At 50.2% G+C, this 16,293-nt stretch overlaps 1 protein-coding gene across 9 annotated transcripts in view; it reads right to left on the reverse strand.

Moving 5' to 3' along the window:
- MDGA1 (MAM domain containing glycosylphosphatidylinositol anchor 1) overlaps positions 1-705 on the reverse strand; it is a 204,968-nt gene extending 204,263 nt beyond the window's left edge. For all 9 annotated transcript variants that reach the window (XR_013931335.1, XR_013931336.1, XR_013931337.1 and 6 more), the window contains exon 1: positions 64-705. Coding sequence is in view for 2 of the 9 variants with exons in the window: in XM_080407880.1 (XP_080264006.1) it covers positions 64-190 (127 nt within the window). In the remaining 7 variants the exon portion in view is untranslated. The remainder of the gene's footprint in view (positions 1-63) is intronic.
- Positions 706-16,293: the final 15,588 nt, after the last annotated feature.

The following is a 16,293-nucleotide window of genomic DNA, read 5'->3' on the forward strand; positions in this document are numbered from 1 at the left end:
CACCACCGCCGTCTGCGCCCTTGCTCCCCCCCCCCCAACAGCGACCGCGACAACGTTTCTTACCGTAAACCCCTTGTCCCCTGCTGTACACCGGCACGAGAGACAGGAATAAAAAACAGATCATCTCCATCTTCAAGGCAGAGCCTTCATCGCCAGCGAAGAAAAGCAGCCAAAACAGCCCCGGCAGCATCCGGCGGGGAGCGAGGGGCAGGCGACAGCCTCCCGAAACGCCACCCCATGCGCCCCGCTCCGCGCCGGGCACCGGCGCCCCTCGGGCGGAGGAAGGGACCCCCCAGCCCGGGGCCGCCTGGGGGTAAAATTTAAAAGGAGAAAAAAAAAAAGAAAAAAAAGCAGGGAGAGAGCGAGGGAAGGCGGCAGGGAGGGCAGGAGAGCGGAGCGCCGCTTCCCGCTTCCCCTCTCCAGGTTGCTCGAAGATCTCCGGGAGAACGGGCAGCCGCGCCCGCGCTCCGGGCACAGGAAGGCCAGCTCGGGGCAGCGGGCACCGGGCAGGGGCAGGGCCCAGGCCAGCCCAGCGCTGCCCCCCGCCCCCCGCAGGAAAGGGGGTTTCTTTGTTCAGCGGGAGCTGCCGAGCGCTGCCCCAAGTCCCGCGCTGCCCCAAGTGCTGCCAACTTGGGAGAGTCCTCGCCCTCCCTCCGCCCGCCGAGGCTCTGGCCGCAGCCCCAGGAGCGAACGGGGAGAAGGAGAAGGAGGTGGAGAAAAGGGAGTGGGGGGGGGGGAGGGGGGGGGAAGCGGGGAGGAGGGGGGTAGGAGCCAGCTGCTGAAAGGCGGAGGGAGGGATAGGTGATTCCCTCTCCTCTTTTCCTGATCTTCTGGTGGGGAGGGGATTGTTGTAATTAATCAAATCCAGGAAGGATTTTATTTTTTTTTTATAGCGGCTCCCAAGAGCTCCCCCAGCTGCACTGCATCGCCCCAGCCAGCCTGAAGGGAGAAGCAAACGAGGAGCAGGCAGACCACGCACCCTCGCTCCGCCTGCAGCTCAGCCCGGCTCTCCTCTCCTCCTCCCCAGCCTGCCAGGTCCTTGTCCCTTCAAAACTTTCCCTGATGTTGTGTGCTGGGCTCGGGTGGGCGCTTCGCCTCCGCTGCTTGCCTGCTCCGCCCGCCTCGCAGATGATTTGCAGTTGAAGAGAGCTCCCTCGACGGCTGCCGGAGCTCCTGGTGGGAACCAACAGAGGCTGTAGCTGGCAGGGAGCCGACGAGGAGAGACAAGAAACTGGAGAAAGTTGGGTTACTCTTGCCAGACGCCGGCTGGAAACCGCTTGGCAGGTCCCTGCCCCACCGGTTTTCCCCGAAACGCCAAAATCTGCAAAAGTTGCCGGGAGCGTCACCGCTGCCCAGCCGGCTCCAGGCGCTGCGCTCCGCTCCGCCGCCCCCCGGGCCGGCCGGGGCCGCCTCGCCCCTCCCTGCCCCCTGCCCTGCCGGCCGCGCCGCGGCTTCTTCCCCTTTGGCTTTCCAGGTTTTTCCCCTCCCCTCGTCACCATTTCATTCCCCTTTGGGGAAAAGAAAAAAAAAAAAAAGAAAAAGGAGCCAATTAAAGCAGCCGTGCTCGGAAGAGCCCTGCCTCCTGCCCAATTCTGCGAGCCTTCCCTCGCCCCGGCCCAATTAGAGACAGCACCGCAGGGCTGGGGAGGACAAGGGGCTTGCTTCGGGCGGAGAGATCAGCCGTCAGCCCGGGGTCCCTCCATCCTCAGGACTCTCGCGGCAAGGTCGGCTTCTCCCGGGTGGGACTTGAGATGCGAAAAGCCTAGGGACAGGGGGCGCTGGGGGCGTCTTCTGGCTTGCACGGGCAGCGAGCCGGGGGTGGGGGGCAGCGAGGGTTGTCGGGGGGGGGGGGTCTCCTGTGCTGGCGCTGGCTGGTGCCGAGAAAGTTTTTTGGCTCCCCCCCCAGGTAGGTTGCAGGCTGGCGGGGCTGCCTTGTGCATGCTGCTCGGGAGCGGCGCGGCGGCGGTGCTGCGCGGGCCCCCAGCTCGGTGCGTGGCTGCGGGGACCGGCGGTGTCCGTGGGGCTGCCGGCCCCGGGCTGTGCTGACGCCCGGAGCTGAACGCGGAGCGGCGGAACTGTGCGCTTCCCCCGGAGCAGGGCCCGGGGCTAGACCTCCGGCCGGGAGGAGGAAGATGCTGCACGACCGCTCCGGGCATCACCACCGGCACCGGGGGGCTGCATCAGCGCCCGGGGAGCGCCGGTGCGGAGCCCTCCTATCTCCATCTGCTTTGCTACGGAGATAAAGCGCTTCTTCGGGGGAGCCTAGACCCCCTTGCCCCGCGGGGATCCGGAGCCGCCGAGCCCACCCGTGCCCGGCTCGGGGCCGTAAACGAAGCCAGCGCCGTGGACCCCCCCGCTTCGCCAGGCGTGCCGCTCCCGGGGGAGGGCGGGCTCCGGCGCGCCGCTCTCCCTCCCGCGCCGGGCCCGCCGGGGCTCCCCAGGATGGGCTGATGCGCCCCGTCCCTCCGCCTCTAACGCGGGGCCGGTCCCTGCGTGCCCTCCCGCCTCGGCCACGCGTGGGCTTGGCGGCCCCACGCCGCTCATGATGCCCTGCTGCTGCGCGCTGCCCCCGGCGCTGCCGGCTTCGCATCCCGGCCGCTTGCCCCAAGGGGTAGCGGATGGAAACCCGCACCTCAGCGGGCTCTGGGGCGCCGTGTGAACAGGTCACTCCCTGGATAAAAATGTAATAAAAAAAAAAAAAAAAAAAAAAAAAAAAAAAAAAAAAAAAGTGTCTATGTATAGACAGAGAGATGGCCCAGAGAGCGGCAGGCTGCTCAGGCATGCTCTAACAAGCAATTAATAGATATAGCCGCTAATTAGTAAGCAGTTATTCCTCCTGTAAATGATGCTCAGCTGGAGAGAAAAGCGGTAGCGCACCAGGAGGGGAGCGGAGTTACGGGCAGGGCAGCTTCACCCCAGTGACCAGCATCCCTGCGCGCAGGAGGCAAGGCAGGCGGATTTCCCACTGGACCCTATTCCCTTACTTGTCAGGATGTCGCCAGTGTAAAACTGCTTTGTTTGCGTTTGGGGTCTTTCCCCTCCCCACCCCACCCCCCTTTTTTTTTTTCCTATAAGCAACCTAAGGGAACATTTACCAAGAAACTGTGGGCTTCGCACCCTGAGGTGTCCTGAATTGAGCAAGTTTATTTTTTAATACAATAAACTCTTATCTGAGAAGGATTTAATCCTTCCTGCAGTGGCTGGCAGCAACATTAATAAAGGGCATAGAAGGAGGCAGCCAGCACTAGAGGACAGGCAGAGCAGCCCCTTTGCCAGGGCATGGAGAAAAGCAGGAGCTGATGATGATAAGACAAAGCAAAATTGTCAGCATCTGCATGAAACAGGCTGAAAGCAACACAAGGAAACGAGATGAAGAGATGCTTGCAGATCCAGGAAACTTCATGAGGGTAAAAAAAATATGGAGACATGAGTCTTGTTTTTTCTGCTCAAAATTCTGAAATAGGCTTATTTATGGGGTATTTTATAGCCTTTCCATTAATTTTTTTCTCAGGGATTCTCATTAGATTATGGAATAGTGCCTCAGAGTGAGAACGAGTATGAGTTACATATCTGGATAATGAGTCTAAAAAAAATAAATCCCTCAAATGTGTGTTTCACACCCCTTTCTTTGTGTTAGCATTCAATGCACATGCTCATGTTTCACTGGCACAAATGCTTATGAAAAATGAATTTCCAAGTAAACTGCCAAAGTATGTGAAACAACCCAGCTTTCTCTTAGCAAATACAAGAATTTGTGCCAAAAGTACCTTTGAACTCATCCAATTAGGGAGCAGTAAAAAACATAAAGTGAGGCTGTTTGTGAGCAGCCCTTTGAATTAAAGGGAAAAATAATTTTATAATAAATAATTAGAAAGAGCTGTCATCTGTCCATGGATATTCTGAGTGGAAATAAAAATACTGCCAAAATCCAAGCACATAACTGCATTTGCTAAGTAAGGTAATTAATAATTACTGGTTGAGGCCTAATAAATCGTAACATTCATAACTATGGTGTTTCTGATGGGTGACAGCAACCCAGCACTCCCATGCATGCTTGCTAAGCAATCTACTTGTCATAAGCAAACCATACCCTGTAGTGATTCTACTTGTCAAAAAGCAAAGATGAGGGATGTCTTTCCTCCCTCCAGTCTCTTTCTGCAGAACATATTTGTCCCATCTTTCCAGCTCAGAGTCAGTGTCTCCGGTCTGTTCTCAAGACCCCACTTGTCAGATTAATCCTGTCTCTTTGAAATATTTATACATACTACATCACCTATATTTCACAGCAATGTTAAGAGGTAGACAGTCTCTGGGACAGATGCGGTGTTGAAAGAGAGCAAATCATATGCAGCACAATGTCACCAGGCAAGAGGCGATTGAAGAACTGTGTGAGGCCAAGGTCCAGTTGCAAGAACATTAATTCTCTTTGTGTCAATGTTTTCATGCTATAGTCTGGTGCAGTCTGTCATTTATTTCTTTTCTGGGTAGATGCAGCTGTCTCTGGGCCCCAATGATCTCTTGAGCTTGTGGCCTGACATTTCTTTCACCTCTTTCCTGTTCATTTTCTTCTCAGCACCACATCCAAGAATGTCTCCAGGATCCCTGAAGTTTGATCTCTTCCTACACACACATACGGAAGTGAGTACAGCCCAGCTGGAAGCTTTGCTGCAGCATTTCCCTTGCTGTGGCTTACTAGTAGGGAGTAGAAATAGAAAGTAAAAAGGGAAAAGGAATGCAATGGGGCACCTTAAAGGCAATGGGCAAAGCCAGGGTGACTCCAAATGCTGCAAGGGAGGTGCAAATCGAGAAGGGGAAAGCCAAAGGACTCTTTAGTGCTGCAGCAGAGCTGTTAGCAGGGAGACGGGAAAACAAGGGAATTCTAACTGCAGCATAGGTCTGCATCGAGGAGCTGAGCAGAGAGGGTTGCTCCGGCGATGCTGCTGTGCTGGGCTGGGGGGGTGGGGTGGTGGGTGGGGGCAGGCTCTGCAGCAGTGCAGAACAGGGGCAAGTGTCTGACCCCGGGCAGTGAGATAGGGCAGCAGGAAAGCCAGAGAGGGGGAACTGGGAAAGGCAAGGAAAAGCCAGTGTGTGGAGTGAAGGGGGAGCCCTGTTGGACTGCTGTAAACAGACTAGTGGCAACAGCAAAGCAGGAACTTCTGGAAGATGGGAAATCATGGGCAAAGCTGCAATGACAGGATGCAGTTAAACTCTCCACTGCCTATTTTCTTTCTGTTTAATTTGTCTTCACAGGAAAACTGTAAAAAAAAAAGAAAATAATTAAAAAATGCTAGTTTCTCATTATGAAGTGCTGGAATCAGCATCTCTTTGGGGAAAAATTTCCCCCTTGCCTAGAGAGTACTTCCCACCATCCTTAACACTAGGTTGGTGCTGCTACTGTCCAAATCCTCCTGGGTATCTCCTGCTTCCAGTATGAAGCATGCCAAGATAGGGCTATAAATCCCAAGGGATCTGCTTTGCTGTCCTCAGTTTTCCTCATCTCCACTCCAGGGAATACACCTATGCTGTGCTCGCTTTCTTCCCAGATGCATTTTACAGCACTCGTAGTACCTCTGAGCCTCTTGTGTTTTCTTTGCTTTTTTTGATTAGCTCTCCTTATCACAACGAGTGTTTGGTACTGAATGGAGTGATGAACAAGGAGTCCCTCTCTATTCCTGACCCAAGGTATTCATCCTGCCTGAGCTTTACCACCCTTCCTTCCTGCACTTCCCTGGTGCAGCAAGTCTCAGGGCCATGCTGCAATTTCTGGCAGCTGGTTGCTGTAGGATTGGATTTTGCTTTTTCTGCCTGTACCCATTTATACTTTGACAAACCTCTGTTTCCTCATTAAGGCTTATATGAAAGCCACTGCAATCCATTGCCCCTATGATCTCAATGTGTGGCCACTCTTTCCTCAGCTCAAGCACTCACCAACCTCACCCCACCTCCCACACTCCATCTCACTTCGTGTGCACTAAATCCACAGGCTTTTAACTCAACATTTTCTACCAATCTCTATGCTTTTTAGCTTATATATCTAGTTTGCCAGAGATCCTGCTGGTTTTTTGCTCTTGTGCTTTAGGACAGATTGGGGCTGGTACAGGGTTGCAGACAAGTGTCTCGGCATCACTGGGAATATCTTTTTCCTGTTTCACCCTTTCTTTGATCTTTTTTTCCTCTCTGCCTCCTTCTCCTCCTGCATTCATGCTTTATTCTTCTTTCCCGCCCTCTCTTTCAAGTGTAAAAAGTGAGTTGAAAAAACATCAAGCTGGTGCTGGTCAAAAGAACTTGTTCTTCTTTTCTTCCACTTCCCTTCATTGCCTCAGCCCCCCTTTCCCAGCACAGGTTTCCCAGAGTGCTCTGGAGGGGGATGCTTTTTCACAGAGAGCAGATACAAAGGGTTTGGACATGATTCTTCCCTGTTCATGCTCTCTGCCACTGCCAGCAAAGGGTGCATCAATTGCAGATTTTGTCAGTGCCAGGCAGATGATCTCAAATGTGTGATCTCTGCCCTGTGGCAGAGGTGGTGGTGCTAGGGAGGGTAAAGAAGCTGCTCCTGAAGACGATGCCTTGAGCCAGAGGGTTGTGTTTGAACCAGGAGACTGTGCTACTTGAATTTCCCTTGAGAGGTTTTAAACACAGCTCACAGCCTGGGGATGATTGATTGACATGAGTAAAATCATGACTACATGGGACAACTCTCAGATGGGACTTTGCTGTTTAGATCCTGATGGAGACAGCCTTTGGCCACAGCACATTATGTCTTCCATAGCCTGACATGGGGAGGAAGCCATGCTGCAGAGTCACTTTTGTGGGAGCACTCAGGCAGGGCTGTGGGCTTACGTGTCCTGAGACCTCTTGGTAGTGAGGAAACATCCCAGCTAGTAACTCCTCACTTCAGTTACCCAGTGGCCACACTTGTTTTCGGAAAGCTGATCTATTATCAATACATTGACTTAAAATTACACACAAGTTCCTCAAGACCCTGTTTGTCCCCAGACAGAGCCATCCTCGCTTCAGGAAGGTGAGCATCTGTATTTTGGATGTAAAAAAGGAAGCTGTAGAGAAAACCATTTTTCTGCCAGAATCTCCCCTCGCTGATCCTGGACCACAAGAGCTGGGAGACTTGGTTACAGAAAGATTCAAGTGTGCCAGGCAGGCTGCAGAAAAAAGCTTGCAATTCAATGCCTCAAGCAACCCCACTGCTTTCTGGGGAGCCATATATTGTTCATCAGTGGTGCAGCTCTCCACCAGCCTCTCACTGTAATGTGAAAATGAAAAAAATTGGAAATCCAAAGCTGTCAGGAGCTGCCACCAATCAAACAGCCTGGGCAGTCAGACCTTTACTGGTATAGGCTTTGTTTCACCCAGGAGAATGGGCATGCAGTCCCCAGCTCACCTGGGCATCGCTGGCTGTTTTGGCTGGAGATCATGGAGTCAGCCCAGTTCCTGGAGGAGGCTTCCTCCTGCGCTCTTTTTTGCAGTTCTCCGGCTGATGGCTATTTCTCTTCGCTACCACAAATCCACTCTCCCAGCCTGACACATCTTCCCTCTGCCCAGACTCCTTCCAGGAGAATTGTAAATAAGCATAGCTTCAACTGGAGTTTTGGAAATCCTGGGGCCACGGCTCTTGTTGGAATTATAGTGGCTCCAGCCTACCTACCTCCTCCAGTGGTACTCAAAGCTGGATGTGGTCACTCGAGTTTTAGTTCAAAATAACTTTTATGGCCTGTTTCACTGTCACACCTTGCTCTGCTGGTACCTGTAGCCCAGGGTGGCAGGTGAATCCATCAGAGGGTTTCCAGGCTTAAGGAGAGAAGGGAAGGAGTTGCCTCACTGGGCAATGCACGTGTCAGTGCCCATGAACTTTCTTGTTTTGGATCTGTAAGCTGGTGAGGTCTGAAGGGATAGAGTGCTGCAAGTCGCACCGCCATGAGGGAGGACTCTGAGATCATCTGCTAAAAATCTGGGTCTCTCAGCCCTCTTACACTCCCCAGCAGTCTGCACAGATACTACTTTCATATACATTATTTCATCTCCGTGTTTTGATCCTCTATGACTTAGGAGGAAACTTGGGTTCCTGAAGTCCAAGTGTCAAGCAATGTGCAACGCAAAAAATCAAGGGTAGTTGGCCCTTCTGACTTAATCCAAAAGCCACTGTCTTCTTGTGACCCAAATCTAGCCCATGGTGCAAAACTAGCCCACAAGGTTCGGCTCCTCTAAGTGAGTTTGGGAATGAAGCCTCTATGGTTAACTTGTGCAGAAGTTTCCTTGTTGGGCGCTATATACAGACTATGAACTACCCTTACAAGTTACTATTGCTTTTTCATTTTCAGGTGGTGTTGGCCACTGCTGGAGCACTTGACTCAAGAATCCAGTGATTTTTACCTTTGTGTGAACCTGTAAACCTGTATGCACGCGCGCACACACACACACACACACACACACACACACACCCTTTTCCTTCCTATCTCATTCCTATTAAAAATTACAGCGTCATTTTTAATAAGTCACCTGTTTGAGTCAATATACCTTAAACAATTCTTTGCACAAATCCAGAACTTGCAAAAGATATGTGCAAATAAAACATTTGGAACTGTGCCTGCTAAAGGGATGCTTTAAAGCACAACAACCCCCCTCCAAGTGTTGCTGCTCCCTCCTTACCTTTGTGGTGGGTCTGAAACACAATTCCATGTTGCCTCTATGCTTAAAAATACATCCTTAAGGTGCAGTGGCATCTTTGTCTTTTCTCTGTAACTTGATCCACTTTAGAAAATCCATGGTGAAAGACTGTTTAAACTTACCATGACCATTTATAACACAATTCTCTAGAAAACAAGAGTTAGAAGGGCCATTACTGTAAAACTAAGTAACGTGAGATGGTACATACAAGAAATTAACAGGAAAACCCTGTTGGGAGGAAATGTTAGAAACACCAATGGCATTTACCAGTGTGTTTTTAATTTGAGCTGCTCTAATAATTTCAGAAAAGATGGGGCTGGGGCTACCTGGGGACACGATGCAGGTGTGTGGGTGCCGTGCAGCACTGAAGCACGGCTGGTGCAAGGGCACATTTTACCAGCAGAGCTGGTCTTGCCAGGACCACCCATCTCCCCACTGTCCCAAGCAAAGGGACAAATGAATCCACACTCACACCGACAGGTGTTGCTGGTGTAGCTGTCTCAGTCGTGAATTGCACCCCTGATCAAAAGTGAGTGTCAGGGAGCGCTCCCTGTGTGAGGAGCAGGGGGTGAAACACAAACTCGGGGTGTGAGTGGCCCAAACGCAGGCAGCGAGGCAGAGGCATGAGCAGAGCTGGAACAGACACTTTCTTCCCTCATTTCAGCTCATTGCAGGCAGCCGGCATTGCCTCTGAACTGTGTATTCTGATGTATAATTACCTGCTTATTAGCTGGCTAGCTCATCATGCCGAGAAAGTTAGTGGGAATGTGGAGCAAAGACACTTCTCCTCTCCCTGTCTTTCAGGCCAGAGAAGAAACAACAGATCACACAACGCGCTGGGAACCTCCACCTCCTCCACCCTTTATAGGCTGGCAGAGGTTGAAGTTTGATTTCTGTTACATCTAGTCCTCAGAAGAAAGATGAAAAGAGCTAATCATGCTAGCCTGATAGTAAAGCCAGGGACTGCGATGGCCATGGCTATTGCTGCTTCCAGAGTGACGTGCTGGGCACACATGGCTGATGGGTGACCTCACACTGTGCCATGAAGATGTTGGGAGCAACCAGCTTTAGTGCACACCATCGCTCAGTACCTCACAGGGGGAGAGGAATATAACACAGAATGTAAAGCCAAATACAGGGACACTGGAGTCTGGATAGGGCTGGATTTACCTATTGTGCAGGCAGTGCTTTTTCTAAAGCTTGAAAACGTAATCCCCTCTGTTGCAACCTCCCTCTAGAGGCTCACCAGGCACTACTGTATTTTCATGCACAACCCCTCATGTCTTGAATGTTGCACACTCGCCCTGTGGGTTTCCAAAGAAGTTTCTCCATGCAGCTCCTCAGGTGGCTGCACTCCACTGAAGGATGAATCGATTCTTCTTGCTAAACCAACACCTGCATCCAAACTTCCTTGGGAAAACCAGATGAGGGTTTTGAGTAACAGCAGCAGACTTCCCTATTAGTGAAATCAAGAAGGAAAATTAGTGAAAGGCAGCATAATTTTTATACGGACCAAATTATTCACAGATTACAGACACAGAAGAAACACTGCTGGTCTGACCTGTTCTAATCAGAGCACATTGTGAGGAGCAAGCTCCACTCCTGATTTCTGAGAAGCCAATAATAAACCATTCATTTGTATTTCACACAGAGCAGTGCCATGTTCCATCAGGATGCACAAACTGGTAATCTGAAGGAACAATAGGCATTTGGGTTCTGATTTACAGCTGCTCAGTAGCCCTCAGAGTTGCAGGTAAGCCACAATATCTGACTTGCTGGAAGGTTTCATGGCATGTGACACTGGCACTGAGGAATAAATGCCTCTGGTTTTCCCTTTCTGATTTTTCCTGGTCTCTGGCATCAGGACTGAGTGAGATAAGAGCTCCACCCATCTTGAGGAAGGACTGGAGAAACAAGCAAGATCCAGGAGAGAGGGAGAAGCAGGTGGGAAGCCAGGGCAGGACTGACCTAGGTGTTAATGGTGCTGGGCAGAGAAAGGTGGGTGTGGGAAATAGCCAGAAGGAGGGACAAAACCGGGACACTGGGACAGCTTGAAGCATGGGAAGAGAAGCAAGGACTGCTGGAAAGATGCTGAGGGCAAGCGGTCAACTGAAACTTGGGGAAAGCCAGGCATTGCTGGGGCAGGGACTGAGGACTGGGCTGAAATGTGGTCCTGGGCCATGGGCAGGGTGGGGGGAGGCTTGGAGGGGTGGCTGGGCAGCATCCCCACGACCTGGTAGCATAGTCCCTTCTTTCTGTCCAGTCAGCCCTTATTTTTCTGCATCCCACCTTCTGGCACCCCCTCACTGGCTTCGTGCCCTGCCAGAATTCACCTACGGTCCTGCCCTTGCAGGCGGCCAGAGGGGCTGGAGGGGCTGATAGGAAGGTGAAGGGAGGAAGGGGATAAAATGCACCTCCCTCTGCCTGAAGGAGCCAGTTCAGCTACCCTGGACATACCCGGTCCTGGCGATAATGTGGAGTTTGACCACCTTAGCTGACAGGGAGTGAGCTCATCCCTGCTCCAAACATCCTGTGTGAAGTGTCTTCTTCATTCACCGTGTCTGGAAAAAGTACCTCTGAGCCCACATAAACAGCAGACATTTTGATGGAAGGTGCCTGAGAAATAATATTTCACAGGAACCAAGAGATGCCTGTCTCTCTGGAAAATGAGCATTGTCTGATCAAGAAATTACCAACAGAAATTTCTCATATTAACAGTTTTCTTTTATTTTTTTCCTTGCTTGTCTTGGTGGAGAATCACATTTCATTCTCAAACCGCAGTTCTACATTTATCATCCCTGATTTAGTAAATTGCCTTTTGCAGAAACAGTGTGGAACCTACCTTTATTTAAGACTTTGCAGGATAATGTGTTTATGTTGGACTCAGAGAGGGTCACAAAAAAGTGGCAGATGCTGAAAACATATTGAAATGGAGGTAATGTAAATGATTTTAGAATCAAAATATTCCTTCTCAAGTAATTTAACACTTTCAGAAAATATTGTATTGTCACTGAGGCTTAAATCTAAAATCTTGAAGCAAGAGGAATTTTATTGTCTTTCTTCTTCTTTATTTTTTTCTTAACAGGGATCAAAATCAACGTTTCAATAAGCCTCTCTCTGTAGCCAAAATAGAAGGAGGTGAAGATACCTCTATAATCAGAGTTGGCTCAAGGCTTATCAGCAGGTTAGGCACAATTTAATTTTGCAGCCCAAGGATTTTCTCTTCACCCTTGGGCAGGCAAAATTCAGCTGCGGGGCAGCAGCAGTGTGGGTCCCTCCTGGGATGTTTCTCTTTTTCTACCACCTTGATACCACACAGCTTGGTGGGGGGAAAGGCTGAAGAGTTGGCTTGTGCCTGCTGCAGCTGCAACCATCCCCATCCCTTCCAGCCCAGGCAAACTGGGCTACTGGTTGCCCCGGGCAGGTTCCCACCTTTGGTAGCTTTGCCCGTGCCCATGCCTGAAACCAGCCCTGCCGGTAATAAGGCAGAAAAATGTGCATCTGCAAAGCAGAGCTTGGAATCACTATCTTACAGCTGCAGATGTAGCCTCCCACTTAAATGAAAGGATGCAGATAATTGGGTTGTCTTGTATAAAACAAATTCTTCTGCCTTATAAAATGTAGCTAGTACACATGATGCAATCTCGCTGTGCCAGGCTGGAAAGGGGGGTGTATTGGGAATGGGAATGGCTTACCCCAAGCAGGAGGGAACTTCTCCTGTGCCTTTAGCACACACAGCTAAACTTCAGGGGACCGTGACGTTCACACGCATGCCCCCTTCCCGTTTGAGCTCCATGGGGATACAATCAAGCTGATGATTTCCAGAGAAATCAATAAGAAAGGTAGAGGGCATCAACATAATCATTAATAATTTCTCTCAATTATAATCTAGTTTCTTCAAGTACAGCTGTTGCTGGAGCCTCCAGCCTGAATTAATGATACGGAAAATCTGAAGGACAGTGAACAACGTATTTGTGAGCTAGAGGGATGTGAACAACAGTAAACAAAAAGGAAAATGTCAAAGGGGTTAAATCTTTAATAAACCACTGCTCCCATATCGTTTGATAAGCTCTCCTTCAGATGTTTCACAAACATTCTGCCTTGCTTTCAGAATGAGCCTGGTCTTTTCCAAGCTAAACACATTCACAAGACAAAATTGCGGAGGAACGGAAGTAGGCCTTTAAAAGAGAATTAGACTGTAACCTTATTCTTAGGTTTTAAAAGCAATAACATGAATGCAAGATTACACATTCCTCGTAGCTGGGCTTCCTCATTCCTAGTAGGTACACAGCCTGCCCTGTGTTCAGCACACAAGTCGATGATGTTCAGTAGTTTCTGCTGTTCAGGCTGTGAATCAAGCAGGTACATTTTGCAGTTGTTAATACTAAGAGTAATAATATACACACACATGCATCCACCCACATAAGCACAGAGAGGTTAATACCGATCTAAAAATATTTTGTATGGCAGAAAGAACATGAAAACATCATCAGCAGAGTTGTTGGAAAACAGTAGCATTTAATGGGAGGTTTGTAGTCTTGGGCACACGAGTGCAGGATTTAATCTGTGTTCATCTGTCCAGCCTGGGCAAACACTGTATTTACCTCTTTTACAGTACTTATCAAGTGCTTTGGGATGAAAAAGGCCCCGGTCCCTGTAAGTCTTAAATAAAGTAGCCAGCAATGCAGATGAAAAAAGCACATTTATGAAGCCAAGGAAGGAAATGGTAAGTTCTCTTAGTCCTGATTTCACATTACAGGTGCATTTTTGTTACTTTTGGATTTGCCAAGAGTAACTCAAAATGCAGAATTCTAATCCCCCCAAGACGCAGAGACAATCCATCACTGATGAAGGGGAAATGCTGAATTCCCAGTATCTAGCCCTCTCTAAGAAAGCCTGTCGGCTGTGTAATGCAAACTAATCTGTTCCAAGCATCAGCTTTTTTGTTTCTTGCCCTGGTGCACACATATGGGGGGGGGGGGGGGGGGAAGGCGGGGCAAGGGGGAGTGGAGAGACCACATCCACACGTATCAATGACTGCTGGAGTAAAAATAGCTACTACATCGAGATGTAGTTGGAGAAAGATGGGACTGCCCTGCAATTCTCTGGGTGAACTGCGGCTGAGATCGCTCCAGAACTAACAGAGATAAAATACTGCACAGAAGGCAAAAATCAGGGCATGTTTTTAACCGGCTGGGGGCGGGGGGGAAGTAGCTGTAGATTCTGGCTGGGGAAGCAGATGGCAGTGAATTACGAGAACAGGGCACTGCTGCTGCTGCAGCCGCTGCTGCAACTGCCACAGCTCAGCTCTTCCCATCTGACAGAAGGGCCTCTGGGCAGCCAGAGATGAGTCAGACTCGTGTGTGTTGTACAGGCATCTCTGGAGAACCCCAGTTTTTCCCTTTCATTTGTGTCATGCTGCTTCAGGGTTTGAAATGAGTTGCACAGCCCCTACATTGATGAGCACCCTTTCCCTTCTCACTGTATCTTTCCCAGCATCTGAGCTGCCGCCAACCCCAATGAGCACAGCATGGCTGGAGGGTACCATGCAGGAGGGTTCCCTGTGGTCTCCAAACAAGGGGGCAGTTAGCATCCTCTGAGTGCTGTACCGAAAGTCCTGAGCTAATGCCAAGCTGAGGAGAAGCAGCCTTTGAGGACCCTCATGTTGAAGCCACCTCACCTGCACTCCTTAGGAAGATCTGCAGGCTCCACCTGCAAACCCAAGGATGTGCAGCAGCCACGTTGCAAAGCTTCAGGATTAAACTTATAGGTTAACCATTAGCACTGGTGAATTATCCCCATTGGCTCTGGGGGACATGTCAGACCCTGATCGACACTGGCCCCAGCCCCAACAAGGACAGTGTTTTGAGCTGGAGACCGGCCAAAGCACATACCCGCTATATCCTACCACACAAAAACCTCCTGGCTGCTTGCAAAAGAGACACTATGCCAGTAACAGCACCCTGGCTTGCTCTTTCTACACAAGATTTAGCTGTTGGTTTGAAGCTGGTGAGGAGTTTGCTATCCTCAAAAGACTATTTTAAGCTCCATAGAGAGCAGTTGTTGTACAAACTCTGTTAATACAGAAGAGCAGCAGCAAATCCATTTCACCTTCTAACCTAATGGCTTCTCCTCCTGGAAAAGAGATTCCTGAGGTAAAAACCCGACAGTGCTGTCTCTGCCACCAAGCCCGACCTGAGCCCCCTGCCCCAGGCAGGTGGGAGGGGAAGGGGCAGCTCACCGGTGGACTGGTCTGTCCTGAGACACAGGACTGCAGGCTGAGTGAGGGCTGTGCTAGAAGCGAGGGAGATGAGCTGGATGGGGAATTATTACCTTCTGTGCTTTGATACCTTCTGGGAAGAAATTAGAGATACTTAGCTGCTGTCATACAAACATTTTATGTAAATCTTATCTTTGTCTTCTGCATACTGGTACATAATTTGCATCTGATTATCAACTTCAGGTCGATTGTTTTATTTTAAACAGAATTCCTGCTGCTCAAAGGTGTTGGATTGACAGCCCTGGTGAATAAAGTCATCTCTCTAACAAGCGAGTAGGAAAAGAACAGCTTCCCACACGGGGCAGTGCCATTATTCCCCAGCTAGGGCCAACAGTGAGGATGCCAGCCCTTGGCCTCTTCTGAACCTGCCAGCTGGTGCAGAGCGGGGCGGTGAATGCGGAATCCCCGTGAACGTCCTATGAAGACACCCCAAAATCCTTTAAAAAGGAACAGCTAGTCTGTTGGGTTGGATTCACATTTGTGCTGTGCACACAAAGGGTTCCAGTACCTAGCTGGCTCTGAAGTCACACCCAAGGATCCTCAGAAAGTTTATACGGTGGGATCCTCACCCCCCAAATGCAAGCCTTTACGCTCTTGACCTGCAGGAGAGGAGGCTTTTGCTCCCTCTGGCTCGTGCACAAATACTGCCGGTGGCACAGAGCCCTGTCTCCAGCAGCAGCAGCAGCATGTGGAGTCCTTCTCCTGACTGTGGCAGGGTGTCTTGCCTTGTGTCACATAGCAAAAAGGTTTGCCTGGGTCTAAAGCGGCTCAAGCCCACTGGAGCCAGTGGCTTGACTTCAGTTCACCCTGGCCAAGAATTTGCCTCAGTTATACCACATTAGCAGAAACATTTTGGGGAAAGCCCACTTAGAAATCAATGATAACCAGAGATCATGGTCTTCAAGTCCTGCGACACATGGATCTCTGGAAAGATACTTTTCATTCGTCTTGGGTGGGGGCACAGGGCCCTCCCTGGTGCTGGGGGGGGCACTGGGAATGATTCGTGGTAGCTACAGGGTGACGTGGGGACTGAACTACCATCCTTCCCTGCAACGCAAGGCTGTTTCCGTCAAGCCAAAGGATGAGGACAAATAAACGTTAATCCCGATCCTTAGGCTTCAGCAGTCGCAGCACCGAGCAATACGAGTCTGTCCACTTGACTTTGGGATGGATGGCTGTTCTAGCTGTGTTTGTCCTGCCGATAAAGTATTCAGCCCCAGTAACAGCTGTTTCTGTAAGAGTGCCAGATTAAGACAAATAATGCAGACTTAGTGCTCTTTACATGGATTGCACGGGCTGACCCTGCTGCAATATGCACACCCACAAATCTTCTC

This window comes from Falco punctatus (assembly GCF_963210335.1).
Source record: "Falco punctatus genome assembly, chromosome: 12".
NCBI classification, from domain to species: Eukaryota; Metazoa; Chordata; class Aves; order Falconiformes; family Falconidae; genus Falco; species Falco punctatus.